The sequence below is a fragment of the Octopus bimaculoides genome, chromosome 6 (genome assembly GCF_046866305.1).
Source record: "Octopus bimaculoides isolate indiv1 chromosome 6, ASM4686630v1, whole genome shotgun sequence".
Lineage (NCBI taxonomy): Eukaryota > Metazoa > Mollusca > Cephalopoda > Octopoda > Octopodidae > Octopus > Octopus bimaculoides.
In genome coordinates this window covers 56,519,860-56,537,103 of record NC_142933.1, presented here as the reverse complement: position 1 = coordinate 56,537,103, position 17,244 = coordinate 56,519,860, and the positions used below count along the sequence as shown (strand labels likewise).

At 37.4% G+C, this 17,244-nt stretch overlaps 1 protein-coding gene across 7 annotated transcripts in view; it reads right to left on the bottom strand.

Moving 5' to 3' along the window:
* The window catches only part of LOC106879572 (uncharacterized), a 650,101-nt gene that overhangs the window by 580,641 nt on the left and 52,216 nt on the right, over positions 1 to 17,244 (bottom strand). For all 7 annotated transcript variants that reach the window (XR_016242266.1, XR_016242267.1, XR_016242268.1 and 4 more), the window contains exons 4-5: positions 15,546 to 15,607; positions 5,129 to 5,173 (exon numbers count right to left, since the gene is read on the bottom strand). Coding sequence is in view for 2 of the 7 variants with exons in the window: in XM_089353939.1 (XP_089210065.1) it covers positions 5,129 to 5,173; positions 15,546 to 15,607 (107 nt within the window). In the remaining 5 variants the exon portion in view is untranslated. The remainder of the gene's footprint in view (positions 1 to 5,128; positions 5,174 to 15,545; positions 15,608 to 17,244) is intronic.

Sequence of the window (17,244 nt, the reverse complement as noted above, 5' to 3'; positions counted from 1 at the left end):
TGGATCATCTCCCTAATGTTTGCCTTCTTCCATTGTTGGAAATAGGAAGAACTGAGACCCTGGCAACCTCTGCATGTAACTCCAATGATGTTGCGTAGCCCAGGAGTACCTTAAACCTGATCGACTTTGGTGCTAGCTACCCACTTTCACTGAGAGTGACTTGTGAAACATCTTTCCAAGGCATCTAATCGGATTTTTCTCTATTGATGGGATGACCTCTCTCCTTGCACTTGCAGCCTTGTTGGTTACTTTGCCCCTTCTGGTTACCATGCTCCTACACACACACACACACATACAGAGAAAGAAAGGGGAAGAGAGAGGGGAAAGAGAGAGAGAGAGGGAAAGACAGAGAAAGAGGAAAAGAGAGAGAGAGAGATAATGATGTAAATAAACAAATAAACATGCTTGGGTTTGATATATAAAATATACACACATATACACATGTAAATATATATAGAGGAATACAGATATTACAACTATTACATAATTCCAAGTCCCCAGAAATGGCTGTCAGGTTTCAAATACCATGCAGTCTCCCCTTAGTTTTCATTATTTTTTTCTGCTCCATGTAAATCTATTCTGTTCTTTCTATATATAAATATCTATTTGCTTATACATGAATGTTCATCTTCAGAATATTTTCAGTTTTTGTTTCTCTCTTGTTCGAAGGTCATGTTTCACCACCTCATCCCATGTCTTCCTGGGTCTCCCTGTACTCCGGATTCCATATATACATATATATATATATATATATATATTTCATCATCATCATCATCATCGTTTAATGTCCGCTTTCCATGCTAGCATGGGTTGGACAATTTAACTGAGGACTGGCGAACCAGATGGCTACACCAGGCTCCAATCTGATTTGGCAGAGTTTCTACAGCTGGATGCCCTTCCTAACGCCAACCACTCCAAGAGTGTAGTGGGTGCTTTTACGTGCCACCGGCACGAAGGCCAGTCAGGCGATACTGGAAACGGCCATGCTCAAAATGGTGTATTTTATGTGCCACTTGCACAGGAGCCAGTCCGGCGGCACTGGCAATGACCTTGCTCGAATGTTTTTTCATGTACCACCGGCACAAGTGCCAGGAAGGCGACACTGGTAATGATCACGCTCAAATGGTCCTATTTATGTGTCACTGGCACGGAAGCCAGACAGCTGCTGTGGCAATGGTCACGCTCGGACGGTGCTCTTAGCACTCCACTGGAACAAGTGCCATCACGATTTCACTTTCACTTGTTCCAACAGGTCTTCGCAAGCCGAGTTTAGTGTCCAATGAAGGAGACGTTGGCATGGGTGCCAGTCATCGAGTTTAGTTCGATTTCGATTTCATTTGCCTGAACAGGTTTTTGCAAGCAAAGTTTAGTGTGCAATGAAGGAAAGGTATGCATAAGTGGGCTGGCTACACCCCTGGCAGAGGCCATGGATTATGGTCTCACTTGGCTTGCCATGTCTTCTCACACACAGCATATTTCCAAAGGTCTCGGTCACAAATCATTGCCTCGGTGAGGCCTAATGTTCGAAGGTCGTGCTTCACCACCTCAGCCCAGGTCTTCCTGGGTCTACCTCTTCCATAGGTTCCCTCAACTGCTAGGGTGTGGCATATTTTCACATAGCTATCCTCATCCATTCTTGCCACATGACCATACCAGTGCAATCGTCTCTTGCACACCACAACTGATGCTTCTTAGGTTCAACTTTTCTCTCAAGGTACTTACACTCTGTCTAGTATGCACACTGACATTACACATCCATCGGAGCATACTGGCTTCGTTCCTTGCGAGCTTACGCATGTCCTCAGCAGTCATGGCCCATGTTTCACTGCCATGTAGCATGGCTGTTCGTACACATGCATCATACAGTCTGCCTTTTACTCTGAGTGAGAGGCCCCTTGTCACCAGCAGAGGTAAGAGCTCTCTGAACTTTACCCAGGCTATTCTTATTCTAGCAGCTACACTTTCAGCACACCCTCCCCCACAACTAACTTAGTCACCTAGATAGCGGAAGCTATCAACTACTTCTAGTTTTTCTCCCTGGAATGTGACAGAAGTTGTTTTTTGCACATTTTCAGTGTTAATTGCTCCTGAACATCTGCCACATACAAAAAATAACTTCCTAGTTAACCTTCCTCTGATATTGCTGCACCTCTTATGTGTCCATAGCTTACACTGGGTACATCTTATAGAGTTTCTACCTATGCCCTTTCTACAGATTGAGCAGGGCTATCTACCTGATACGTATTTACATGTATAGGACTAACGTTTTAGATGCTTTCTTAGACTTCAGAAGTAATTCCTATAAGCCCTTCCATATGACTTATCAGAACCTTAAACATATTAATAAAACCTCCTATTGTATTTAAAAACTTAATTCCAACATTAGCCATTGGTTCACTTGCCCTTCTTTTAAAGAAATATCTGATAAGGCTCTACAAAATAGCAGCTTTACTGATAAAATCTTTTACAACCTCTCCTTTCTCCTCTGTCATCTAGTCATAAGAATAGGTCCTAGAAAGATTTATGGTTCACTTACCCCCATCCTTCCTCTCTTAATGTTAGGACAAATGTAGGTAGAAGATGCTTGCACTTAGGAGATATACATTTTCCTAAAATTCAGAGATACACTAAGATCTTTAACAGGCACACAAATAGAATTACTTTTCTTACCTACCCTCCCTAATGTTAAGACATATATCAATTAGCAACCGACGACTCAAGCTTGCCCCAGATGCACATGTAGAGACAAATCTAAATGTCCTCTTGGGCAGAAATGCTTTATATCCTCCATTGTTTATAAGCACAGGTATCAGTGAACTAAGACAACAGTTGAACAGGAATCAAGCATTATATCAGAGCAATGGTAGGGAAATTAAATCCAGATATAACAACTATCTTTTGACTTTTAGGCACCATGATAAGAAGCATTCAACTTCCCTTTCAGCTTTAATGTAGAAATTTAAAGATGGAGGGACCAACTTTGGCATCAAATGGAAAATCTTTTCCAAAACCAAGCTCTATGTTAGTGGGTCAAAAAGTTGTTCAGTATGTTTTCTTGAGAACTTGAGAACCTCCAACGACTATGTATATTCCAGGAATGAGACTTTTTCTTTATGTCCACCTTTTAAGAAATACATCTTGGTGGAGTTTAAAAGTAGGCCACTGAATACATTGTAAACCATTAATATCTTGTTTGTGTCTTTTTGATATTTGTTTATTGTTATGTTGGGTATCTTCCCATGTTTTTCTTTCTGTCTTCTTCCTTATAAGCATTCCCTGTTCAAACTTCATCTACTTTTGAAAGCAACTTACAAATTGTCTTGTTCTCAGCTTGAAAAATAGTAAGATAAATTAATGCTTTACCCCCACAAACCCTGGATACCTGTTTTTCACAAGCCTTGTGTTTCTATTATAACATTACATACAGACAGACATACATTCATACATACATTCATATATACATACATACATTCATACATACATGCATGTATGTATGTATGCATGCATGCATGCATGCATGCATGCATACATGCATACACACACACACACACACACACACACACACACACACACACACACACACACACATATAGCAGGTCAGTGGGATAAGATAATCCAGGTGTTTTAAAACTTTTAAAAGTTTCAAATATAGTCAGATATATACATGATAGTCTCTTTTATTATTACAAGACACTCTAAGGTGGTGAACTGACAGAATTGTTACCACACCACAGAAAATGCTTAGCGGCATTTCTTCCTGCTTTACGATCTGAGTTCAGATTCTGCTGAGCTCAACTTTGCCTCTCATCTATTTAGGGCTGATGAAATAAGTGTTAGTCAAGCACAGGGGTCAATGCAATTGACTATCCTTCTCCTCAGAAATTTCATGCTTTGTGCCTGTAACAGAAAGGATTATCACAAGATACTTTAAAGCTATCTGGTTAATGATTACAACAAATAAGCAGTTTTTCTTTGTGAGCATGAATCATCATCATCATCATCATTTAGCATCCATTTTCCATGCAGGCATAGGTTAGACAGTATGACTGGAATTGGTAAACCGGAGAGCTGTACAAGGCTCCAGTCTAATTTTGACTTGGTTTCTATGGTTGGATGTCCTTTCTAATGCCAAACACTCCAAGAGTGTAGTAGATGCCTTTTACATGTCACCAGCATGGGTGATTTTGCATATCATCATCACGGGTGCCTTTTACATGTCACCGTCATGAGAACCTTTTATGTGTCACCATCACAGATGCCTTTTATGTGTCACTGGCACTGTCCATGACTGCAATTTCATTTGGCCTGGTGAGTCTTCTTAAGCACAGCAAACCAATCATGTGTCATCACAAGACCCAACATCCGAAGATCATGCTTTACCACCTTGTTCCATGTCTTCCTGGGTCTACCTCTTCCACAGGTTCTCTCCACAGTTAGGGGTCAGCACTTCTTTACGCAGCTGTCCTCATTCATACACATCACATGACCATACCATCACAGTCTTCTCTCTTGCACATCACATCTGACACCTCTTATGCCCAATTTTTCTCTCACGACACTTGAACTCTATTGTACTTGCAAACTGATATTGCACATCCAGTGAAGCATACTAGCCTCATTTCTTTCAATCCTTTGCATATCCTTTGCAGTCACAGCCCATTTTCACTGCTGTGTAGCATGCCTGATCACACACAGGTGTCATACAATCTACCTTTCACTCTGAAGGAGAGGCTCTTTGTTACCAACAAAGGTAGAAGCTCTCTGAACTTTACTCAGCCTATTCTTATTCAAGTAGCCACACTCTGGGAGCATCCATCTCCACTGCTGACTAAGGTTTCCATACAGTTGGAATTATTTTTTTAACTAGACAGCCTTCTTGCTGGTAGTCACAGTTGGTAGTCAGATACATTTACCTTAACTCTGAAGCAACTCGTATAGAGTTAAGACAATTTTAAATCGACAATTAGTATATACATTTAATACTTATGGATATAGTTAATAAAGAAATTCTTAGTAAAAAACAAAATAAAGATATATATTATATCTTCAAATGGTAATGACAGTTATATTACTTAACTTAAAAAGTAAATATCTAATAAAATTATGAAAGTAATAAAATTAATCTTACCTTTGCAATGTAAAAAACAGTCTTTATATTTACAGATTCCCAAATCTGGAAAATGTAATATTATTATTATTACTACTAATACTATTATTATTATCATTATTATTATCATTATTATTATTATTATTATTATTATTATTATTATTATCATTCTTCTTCTTATTATTATTATCATTATTATTATTATTATTATTATTATTATTATTATTATTATTATTATTATTATTATTATTATTAGTAGTAGTTGTTGTTGTTGTTGTAGTATTAGGGGACAAGCTGGCAGAATCGTTAGTATGCTGGATGAAATGCTTAACAGTATTTTGCCCATCGCTATGGTGTGAGTTCAAATTCTATTGAGGTCAACTTGACTTTACACCCTTTTGGGGTTGATAAATAAAGTACCAGTTGAGCACTAAGGGCTGATGTAATTGACTAGTCTCTGACCTCTAAATTTCAGGCCTTGTGCCTATTGTAGAAAGGACTGTCTGCTGGCATTTTGTTCTGAGTTCAAATTCCACCGAGGTCGACTTTGCCTTTCATCCTTTTGAGGTTGATTCAATAAGTACCAGTTACGCATTGGGGTCGATGTAATCAACTTAATCCATTTGTCTGTCCTTGTTTGTCCCCTCTATGTTTAGCCCCCTGTGGGCAATAAAGGAATGAATTATTATTATTATTATTATTATTATTCAGTAGTTTTATTTTTATAACGTGCTTTCACTTCACTACCGAGCGCAGCTCTGTGCGCCTTGGGTATGTGCTGTGGTTTGCTGTGGTGCTCTTATGTTTACTGTATTGAAAGTGTTTTGCGTAGAATGTGTGCAGTACCCAGTAGTGCAATTTTCTGTATGTTATATATATTTGTAAGTCCTGGTGTTTTTGTTATGTATTTGTCTGAATATTTTTTTATTATACCTAAGGCACCTACTATGATAGGAATTGTTTCTGTTTTTAGATTCCACATTCGAGTTATCTCTATTTCCAGGTCTTTGTATTTTGAAAGTTTTTCCATTTCTTTTAGAGAAACGTTGTCATCTGCTGGTATTGAAACATCAATTAGAAGGCATTTTTTTCCTTCATGATCTTTGACAACTATATCTGGTCTATTTGCCTTAATTTCTCTATCTGTGTGTATTGGCATATCCCAGAGTATGGTTGCTTTCTCGTTTTCTGTGACCTTTTCTGGCGTGTGTTTATACCATCTTTTTTCTGTTGCTATTCCATAATGTTGGCATAGCTTCCAGTGTATATAGGTCCCAGCTCTGTCGTGTCTGTGAATATATTCCTTCTTAGCCAGGACTGGGCAGCCAGAGATAATATGATTTATTGTTTCTTGTCGATCTCCACATATTCTACAGTTACTTGTTATATTTCTTTTCATTATGTGTTTTTGGTAATTTCTGGTGGGGAGGCTTTGGTCTTGTGCAGCAATTAAAAATCCTTCAGTCTCTGCTTTGAGTCCTGAGCTTCTCAGCCATTGCTGGGATTTTTCTCTGTCTATTTCTTTTGCATTTAGTTTAGCCCAGTATTTACCATGTAGGGGCTTTTCTTGCCATCGTTTTATCATGGTCCGTTGCTGTTTCTAGTTTTAGTTTGGATTTCATTTGTTTTATAGCTTTTGTTGTTTCTTCTTCTTCTTCGTATTTGTTAGGTAGATTGATTTCTTGTTTGTATTTGTCAGCTTCCTTAAATATTGAAAACAGTTTTTTGTTTTGCTCGTGTTTTGTGGCTATTTGTATTAGTTTCCCTTGCTTCTGGAGTAGGTATTTTTGCAGTCCTATGGTGGTTATTTTATAATAGTTTTCTAGCTGTATAAGACCCCTGCCACCTTCTGTGCGTTGTATATATAGCCTTTCTATGTCAGATTTTGGGTGGTGCATCCTATATCCTGTCATTATTTTTCTTGTTTTCCTGTCTATTTTACATAGTTCGTTTAGTGTCCAGTTAAGGATGTTGTAGCTGTAGCTTATAACTGGGACAGCTAAAGTGTTGATACCCATTATCTTGTTTTTAGCATTGAGCTCTGTTTTTAGTATTGATCTAACTCGTCTATAGTACTCTTTCTTTATTTTTTCTTTCATTTGTGTATGTTGTATCCTATCTAGTTCATTGACTCCTAAATACTTATATGGTTGGCTTTCGTCTAGTTCTCTTATTTCATTGGCTTTATCTAGTGTTATATTGCTACTTTTAACTAATTTTCCTCTTTTCAGGGTTGCTTTGGCACATTTTTCTAATCCGAATTTCATTTCTATTTCCTTGGTAAAGCCGTGTACTGTCTGTAGTAGTGTTTCTAGCTCTTTGTCGTTTTTTGCATATAATTTTAGGTGGCTGACTGCATATAATTTTAGGTGGCTGACTGTTTTTCCATAGCATTTGTAACCGCATCCAGTTCTATTTAGCAATTCTGTTAGAGGTGTGAGTGCCAGGCAGAACAGGAGTGGAGAGAGCGTGTCTCCCTGGAATATTCCTCTTCTAATGGGGATGGCTTTCGTTTTCACAAGTCCCTCTTTTGTTTGGAGCTGTAGCACTGTCTGCCATTTGTTCATTGAGTGCTCTATGTATTTTATGATAATTGGTGCCACCTTGTTTATGGCTAGTGTTTCCAGAATCCACGTGTGGGGAACACTGTCGAAAGCCTTTTGGTAGTCCACCCAGGCCATACTGAGGCCTTTCTTCTTTCTGCGGCTGTCTTCAGTTATGGCTTTATTGAGCCCTTGCAGCATCCCTTCTGCTCTTCTGGAAACAGGTTGTTATTTTCCAGGTGTTTACTCACTCTCTGCGATATTATTGCAGTAAAGGCTTTGTAGATCGTAGGGAGACAGGTTATTATTATTATTATTATTATTATTATTATTATTATTATTATTATTATTATTATTATTATTATTATTATTAAGGCAGTGAGCTGGCAGAATTGTTAGCATACCGGGTGAAATGCTCAGCAGCATTTCATCTGTCCTTATGGTCTGAGTTCAAATCCTGCTGAGGTCGACTTTGCCTTTAGCCTTTCGGGGTTGATAAAATAAAGTACCACTTACGTACTGATGTTGATGTAGTCGACTAGCCCCCTTTCCACAATTTCAGGTCTTCTACCTATAGAAAATGGATTATTATCATTATTATTATTATTATTATTGTCTTTGCACAGCTTCTAATGCTGGAGATGTACTAGGGTGTCAGCTGTTCACTACCAGTGAACTAAGGTAACACCTCTTATTTTTCGAGTACCTTCCAGAGTATTCGAGTAGTTCCAAGCAGTGCAGTTTTCTGCAAGTGCTTCACCCTTATTGCAGCCCCTATTTGTTCTATGTACTTCTCAAGACTTTTACTCACTGTTCCCAGGGCTCCGACAATTATTGGTACTACTACCACCTTTTCATCGGCCACAACTGCTTAACCTCCCAAGCTAACCTGTCATATCTATCGACTTTTTTTCTTTCTTATTGCATACCTTGTTGTCAGCTGGGCATGCTATATCTATGATCCAGCATCGTTTGCTTTCTTTCTCAATTAAGACTATGTCTGGCTTCCTATTCTCTATCTCATTGTTGCACTGAATCATAAAATCCCATAGGATCTTTGCATTATCATTTTTGATGATGCTTTCGGGTTTGTGGTCATACCAATTTTTTGCTCTGTCAAGTGCATACTTGTTGCAAAGTGTCCAATGGACAAGCCTTGCTATATTGTTGTGGCATCTCTTATATTCCTTCTGGGCTAATGGCATACATTGACTGGTAATATGCCATATGGTTTTATCAGTCTGTAATTTTGTGGGTTTGCCATTTCAGTAGATTTGGGAATTAGGATAGTTTTCCCTTCCATGAGCCATTCAGGCATTGTCTCTGGCTCCGCTAGTATGTCATTAAATTTCTCAGCCAGCTTTTTATGTGTTCCGTCAGATATTTTAACCAGAAATTAAGGATCTTATCATGTCCGGGTGCCTTCCAGTTGCTTAGTTTTTGCAGTGCCTGGGTGACCTCTTCAGTTATTATAGGGGTACAGAGGCATTCCGGTGCTGATATCGTTGTTTTGATAGACCCTTTTCTGAGGTTGTTCCTTCGCTGACCATATTTCTTTCCAAAATTCTTCTACTTCTTCTGCTGTTGGTACTGCATTGATGTCTATTTTATTTTTGCCAAGTTCTTGGTAGAATCTTTTTGGGTTTGAGTTGAACTGTTTGTTTTGTTCAAAGAAATGTTGGCGTTTCTCATACCGGCAGATTCTTTGTGCATTGGCAACAATATCTTGCTTTGGCTGTTCTTTTACTTCAGTTAAACTTTGTTCTGTAATTTTGTATTTACACAGTATTTTTACTCTCTTCTTGTTGCTTAGTAACGTTGATTGTCTACTAGTTGCGTTAAGGATTGACAGATCTTTTCTTTTGTTTTCTATATTTTTCTGGATATTATTTATCCACAGGGATTGTTTGTGTGATGGTACTCCTGTTTGGATGGATTTGAGGGAATATACAGCTTCTTTTGTGGCCACACTGGCTGCTGCATATATTATTGGCCTGGTGATATTGACATTTGTTTCTGTGGCTATTAGTTCTGTGATGGCCATGTTCATGCTATTTATTAATAATGTTGTTTTAGTATCAATTTCAATTTTGGGGAAGTACAATCAGTAGTCCATACTGAGATCTATGGCTTTCAATTCTTTGATTATAATCATTTTTAATGTATCATAATCATTAGGTTCACCTTCACTGTTTCCAGGTTTTAGATTTGTTTTGTATTCCCTCCCATTCATATTTTTGTCTGTGGTGTTCTGGTTTGGTGCATTTTGTTCATCATTATACATTCATACGGTCTGGGTTTGTTGTTTTTCATTGGTTACTTCACTTTTGTTGGTAATGTTATGTCTGTCTTCGTGTTTTACAGTCCCAGTGCTTTTGATATTATTTGGCATTGCTGTGTGGTTACTATCTACATTTTCCTGATGTATTTTTCCTTTTAAGTGTTCTGTTTCTATTTCTGATATTCATTTTGTTTTGAGAATATATTTTCGTATGTTAGCTAGTTTATTAGGATTTATTAGGGTTCATTGCTGTATCCAAGTCTTTATCTAGGTCATTTTTCTTCCAGATTTTATATGTATATGTTGTAAAATAAGCGTGTAGGATTGAAATATATTCCTCATGTGTCCATTTATACTTTTCCGATTTTATTTGCAGGACATAAGGAATAACATGAGGAATAACGTCCAGCTCTTTATTTTGACGGTCATCATTTTTGTAGGGTACTTTCACTTTGTCACAGTATTTCTTTGCTATTTTTACTTGTGAAATTTTGAAGTTGCGATTTTTGAAAATTATATTTTCAGAATCAGAATCTCCATAGCTGAAAACGTGGGATTCCTTAAAAAAAATTTTTTTTAAGGAGTGGGGTCCGTTTACGTTTCTGCCATGTGCACCATTATTATTACCATTATTGTTATTATTATTTTGAATTTGAATTTCTATGTATCACTTATAATTTGAACTTGACAAAGGTTGGCTTGCTGTTGAAATATTATTCAACCAATAAAACATCTATTGCAATCACACTGCACTCTTCGTATTGTCTATTTGCCTTTCTGAGGAGTTACGTCAATCCTTTTAAAATATAAAAATCAAGTAGATTGAGATGATTGATTTTATGTTATACTGAATAAGAATTGAAACATTTAGAAATTATGGAAGTTACCTAAACAGCCAGGTGTCTAAAGAAAATAGTAATATAAATTACAGCTTTTGTATTTTATTCCTTCTTATAGTTGGCTTGTCAGCCCTGTTAGTTTCACTAGACCCCAGGGTTGAGCTCAATCCTGTATCAATGGATTTTGTACCATTCAAATACGAATCACAAAATGTTCCAAAATTAGCATCAGCTCATCTACTTCCAATATGTCCAGATACTTGTATCTTTCATTATCTATTCTTTTCACAACTTCCCACATGGGCAGTATTTCACACCATCCACTCGTTAGATTTTACCTCTTTTTAGAATCAACACCCAACACTTTTCCAGCCCAAATTCCACTTTCATGTGCATGCTAAAGCAATGCACTGTTTAAAACAATGGACTTAGCTGATTTTTGTCTTTCCCATAGAGTTCTTTTTTGCCCATGAAAAGATGATTGATTGTATCTTTTCTTTCCTTGAACTTGTACTGGGCATTCATGTTTCTCAAAGTCAAAAAAAAAAAAAATGATGAGAAGTCATTTTTTGGAAGATTCCATATTTGATTTTTGACAAACTCAACTTTTTTTATGTGAGTTCAGTGGTCCATCCACTCATACTTTAGTTCAATGAATTCATGATATAAACAATTCCAACCATTTTCCTGCAGCCCATAATCTAAAAATGAGGAACCATATCATGCTTTCTGGTAGTCTATCTACACCATCCCTAAGTCTGTTTTGTGCTTTTTGCGGTGTTTTATCGATCAGTGGTTAATCTTGGTTCCCCTGCATCTACACTTGTATACTTTTATCAGAAGAAACAACTCTTCTGATATGATTATTCTGGTCTTTGAACTCACACATTGCATCTGTCAGTATTTCAGCTACTAGCTGAAATGACAGGCAGTCAGAATATTGGTCTAAAATAGTCAACAACATTTCCCTTGATACTTCTTTCTGGCACATTACTTTTCTGACTCTAGTCAACCAACCTAGGATTCCTGTGTGATCTTGAAGTAATAAGCATAACTGTTCTGCTATCATTTATGGACATTCAGTAAATTTCTTCACCCATTATCCCTGAACTCCACTTGGGCTTGCTGTTTCCCTGTTGTTCATCTACTTATACATCCAACATACTCCATGTTTATCTCAATATCTTCTTGTAGAGGATTTATACTTATTTTATGTTATTTAGCCATTGTGTGTTAGTGTTATGTCTCTTCTTCCCTCATATCTCGTTCCCAAATCTTAGCCTATCCTCTGCATTTGTGGTGTCTGTTTCTTTGTTTATTTCTTTGATAGAATCTTTCTTGGTCAACTTTGAAGAGTCTGTTTTATCTGTTTTATTCTCTTTGAATCTCTGATCATATCAAGTGATTTTTGCTCTCTTGGCTTGCACCCACTGTTTTAGTTCCTCCATTACTACCAGTAACCTTCTGAAATCAATACTGAACTTTTGTTTCAGCATGTCATACTTGTGATAATTCTGCAATTCTCCTTTCCTTCTTTCAATTACTGACATTACTTCCTTTTTATGCCTCCAAATATCTTTCTCTTCCACCATGGTTCTTTGTTCACCCTTCTATTCTCTCTATTCCCATCACTTAGTAAACATCACTTGAAATGTCTTATTTTCTGCCACCATTATACATGCAGACTTGTGTATATACTTTAAGATCATGTTTACTTTACTTGATTGCTGCATCAGTTTCCATTGGTTCACTCCAAAGTTCTCTGACTTCACTGTCTCTACCACTTGATCTATAACTATTTTCTCTTCAATCTGTGTTGGCTGCGTCTATTATTGTTCATATCTCAGTTAGATTGATCTATATCTCTTCTGCATTTTGAGGAGTTGTATTGGTGTTAGGCAGCTAGCTCTTCTTTATTTGCAATATTATGGTCTTCTGCATTGACATTGTCTTCAAATACTCTTTTCTGAGGTATTTTCAGTTCTAAATCTTAACCAGCCTTTCTTTCTTATCATTCTGGCTTGCTTGCATATTCATTGCGCTGCTGTTTCAATCATTCCTAATTGCTGCCATTCTCAGTGCATCCTTTTTCTATATCCTCTTATTAGCATTACAGTTTTATCCATGGGTTGGCTCCTTTACAAGTGGGGATTGAAAAATTCATAGGCTGACTATGAAAGAATGATGCTAGAGCTGTGAAACCTTGCATGCATTAATTTCAACTCTGCATTATTTCTTTCCAAGTTAACTAATGCCTGACCAGTCAAGGAAGACTTCAAAAATAACTAGTAGTGACTTCCCTTGAAACTGGACAAAATTTGGCATTGTGGTGTTATCAAGTCAAGTATCTGCAGAAAAAGGGTCTAGACCCTAATGACATTCATATTGACATGGTTGCTACATGAAAGGATGACACTTCAGCTTTATCAACAGTGCAAAAGTTGAAAGCTGAATTTAGGAGTGGAATGGAGAGTCTTTAAGATGACCCAAGGTCTGAACATCCTGCATCTGCCACCGCCAAGGAAAGTATTCCTTGTCTTCACCACATGGTGATGGATCACAGGCAATTGACTATAAATCAAATAGTTAATATAATTAGCATATCCCATGACAGTTGAGAATATTCTGCACAAAGAGCATGGCATGATAAAGCTTTCTGTTTGGTGGATGCTACATCTTCTGACACTCGATGCACAGAAAACCAGGCTGGTCATATCACAGGAAAATCTAACATTGTTTGAGGTAGATCCAGCTGGTTTCCTTGCACATTTCCTTAGCCAGGATGAGGGCTGGCTTCATCACTTTGAGCCATAGACAAAGATAATTCACGCAGTGGGTACACCTCTCCTCACCTTCTCCACAGAAGGCCAAGGCCATTTCATCTGCAGGGAAGGTGATGGCCTTAGCTTTGAGGGATGCAAAAGACATTGTGTTTATTGACTTTCTTACGATAGGCTATCAAGACCAAAAGCCCTGGAAAATTGTCAAAAAGAGTCCTGTTTCATCAGGACTGTGTTAAGCAGTGGTTCTGCACTTGTTAAAACCCTGGAACTCCTGAACCAGAATCCCATTACCAGATGCAGTTTAGAGCCTAATGCATGAAGTAGAAAGGCTCCTCCTCCTCCTCACTCACACGATGTATTATAATGAATCACTTCTCCTGAATTTCTGGCGTTGTGTCAATGAAAGAAATTATTATCCTTATTAGATTAGAAATGGTCCTTGAGGTCCTCCCAGACTAAAGTGGTTGAAGTAGTTATTGTCTTGTGAAATTTTCTGTGGGTTTATGTCTTATAATAATAGATTGGGCAGGAAAGCGGATATATTGAGTAAAGTAGTTAGTATGAGGATGGCCAGAGTAGGTGCAGTAGAAGTGAAAAGTAAATGATGCATTTACTGGGTTTGGGAAGGAGTGGTAGACTATTTTCCAAGTCAGATGTGCAGGGTAGTACTGCTGTCACAAGAGTACTACTGCCACAAAAGTAGATAAGATAAACTACCAGTCAAGTACTGGGTTGATTTAATTAGCTAACCCATTCCACTAAATTTCAGTCCCTGTGCTTATATTAGCAGCAATGATTCTAATGTCAATATGCTACTCTGCACTCCCTCTACATTTGGCATTGTACAACTACCAGCAGGCTACTACCATCGTACCAATGTACCATCTTACCACTGCTAGTGTATTTCTGCATATTACTGTCAATGTACTACTACCACAGTACTGCTATTGCACTTCTGCTATTGTACCATAGTCATTTTACTACTACCACTGTACAACTGCTATTCTACTACTATTATTTGCTACTGATGTCATACACTACTGATGTACTATAACCATTATCATTATATCATATTTGCTGTGTGCTATACTGCTGCTGTACAACTATTGTTGTACTACTTCTTCTGTACTACTGCAGATATTTGAGAGAACACAAACCCATACTACCAGCTAAAGAGTTATTTGCTTATATTCTATCCCTAGAAGTGGTGTATTCTATTTTCCTTTCAAAGACACTTGATTCCCAGTTAATTCAGTCACTGGATGATAAATTCCATGAAGGAAGCTTTGTCATTCATAGTTGAAAGCAGCAGGTAGATTATATGTGTGGTTTGCTAATTTGTATAGCTTCACATTCATGCACTTTGAGAAAGCAATGTGTACTCATCCTAGTATATCACCTGCTAAATCTCACCTTGAGTATATTTTCTATGAAATCCCAGCAAGTAAAGTAAAACTAGTGATATTGTGATATTATCTTCATAGTATGTTTCAGTTTAGTATTCATATGGTTTTTGATTGTTTGATTAATACACAGAGAATAGTAGTGAAAGAAATTAACAGTTATTCTTTTATATTTAGCTTAGTGATGCTGCACTGATGTTAGCTGATAGTAATTGAATATTTAATAGAGGTATTGGTCATGTAAGAAGATGTATCTTCTTACATGTCCAATACCACACTTTGGGAATTAAAAATTTAGTAAAATGTCACTTTCCCAATTCAGAATAACTGACACAAAAGGACTTGTGTGCATACATGCATACATATTTATATATATATGTGTGCACGTACATGCATGTTTACATACATATGCCAGATATATATATGCATGTATACACACATAAATACATACATACTATATATACATCCATGCACATACATGCTTACATTTATACATATATACATACATGTATTCATACACATATAAGCATGCAACTTAGTAATTCATGAACATTTTGTGATTGTCAGTAACTCAATAAATAGCACTTACCGACTTTACTAAATCCTGCACAACACTTGACACATTTTTGCTTTTTCAGATAATATTTAGTGCTTGAAATAGAAGAAATCATTTAGTCATTGTACTGCCAAAATAGATGATGATGATGATGATGATGATGATGATGATGATGATGATGATGACGACGACGACGACGACGACGACGACGACGACGACGACGACGACGGCGGCGGCGGCGGCGGCGGCGGTGGTGGTGGTGGTGGTGGTCATTTGTCACAAGGATGATGAATGAGGGGACGAAGAGTGAGAGATTACAAAAACTGAAATTTTACGTGAAAAACAAAAATATAAGGAAGTTACAGTATGGAACATCCAATCAGAGAGCAGTCACATAGAGCAAACTGAATACAGCCACAAATACATGTTTGCCCTAACCACCAAAGGCAAGTACTCTCTCCTAGCTGTCTTCTCTGCTGGTGGATGCTGAGAGTAGATCCATTCATGCAGGCCATTCTTGTCACTCATGCATCTTCTTACAAATTTACTGTAAGGAAGCAACTCCCTCTCCCCCTATTCACCTTCTCTTAGTATAACTCGAAGAATTTGATGGAGTTTTGGCTGAAGAGGAAGGGGTTTGCCTTTGGGGTTTTTAATGTTGTCTGCCAATCTTTTGCTAGGGTACTAGAAAGTGTAATTCTGTTTGCCTTTTCTGGTTGAAGGTAAGTGGTGGAGCAATCCTCACAATAGTTGTGACTGATGGCCAGATGTATCCTAAACATCACAACAGCTGTCAGCTTCCTCTGCCCGAGCTTTCAAGGAAAATTTCCTTTCACCCCATTTCTGGGTGAGACTGGCCAGACTAAGCATGCAATTTGCAAAAGTTCAGAAAGGTAGCCTTTTAGGCTGACCATTGGGCTATGAAATGATCTAGCTTCTGCTATATATCTGCATAGCTTTAATTCAAAGTAATATATTACAGTGCAAATATATTAATGAACATTATTATAGACAGTTGCTAATGCTGGTAACACAACGTAACAATTTTTTTTAAAAAATAGTTTATTGTATTTTTATCAATCCATTTTTTCTGCTGATTCCACAAATGAAATTATTTTTTGTGCATCATCAACAGTTAAAAAAATATGTCAACTTTCAATGTTATTATATATTTGGTATTGTTATAATGTTCCGCTACTAAATGTATGTCTAATTTTCTCTTTCAGACCAATTACTAAGTTCTGCTACTTTCAGGATGGCTACTAGAGTATGTAAAAATTCTCTAGATACATTTTGCTATGTGTGTGGTTACTATATTGGAAAAAAGCAGGTATTACATAAGATTGTGAAAAGTGCCAAATTGTGGATAGCATACAGACTCTATTTCGGAATGCCCATGGGTGACCAGGACAAACCTTGGGCCCCACATGTGATATGTGGAAGCTGTCGATCTACTCTAGAAAGATGGTTAAGAGGTACATTCCAAGGGTATGGAGAGAGCCAAAGAACCATCATGATGACTGTTACTTTTGTATGATCGATGTGACAAAGTACAGAAAAGGGAAAGGAAGACAAGCTCTTCAGTATCCAGGCATACCATCATCTAGAGCACCTGTCCCACATGATGACAGTTTACGAGTACCACTACCACAGAAAATATTTCATCTGAAGAGTCAACAAGTAGCAGCAGCCAAGAAATGGAGAAAGCTTTCATACCAAGAACGACTTCGGA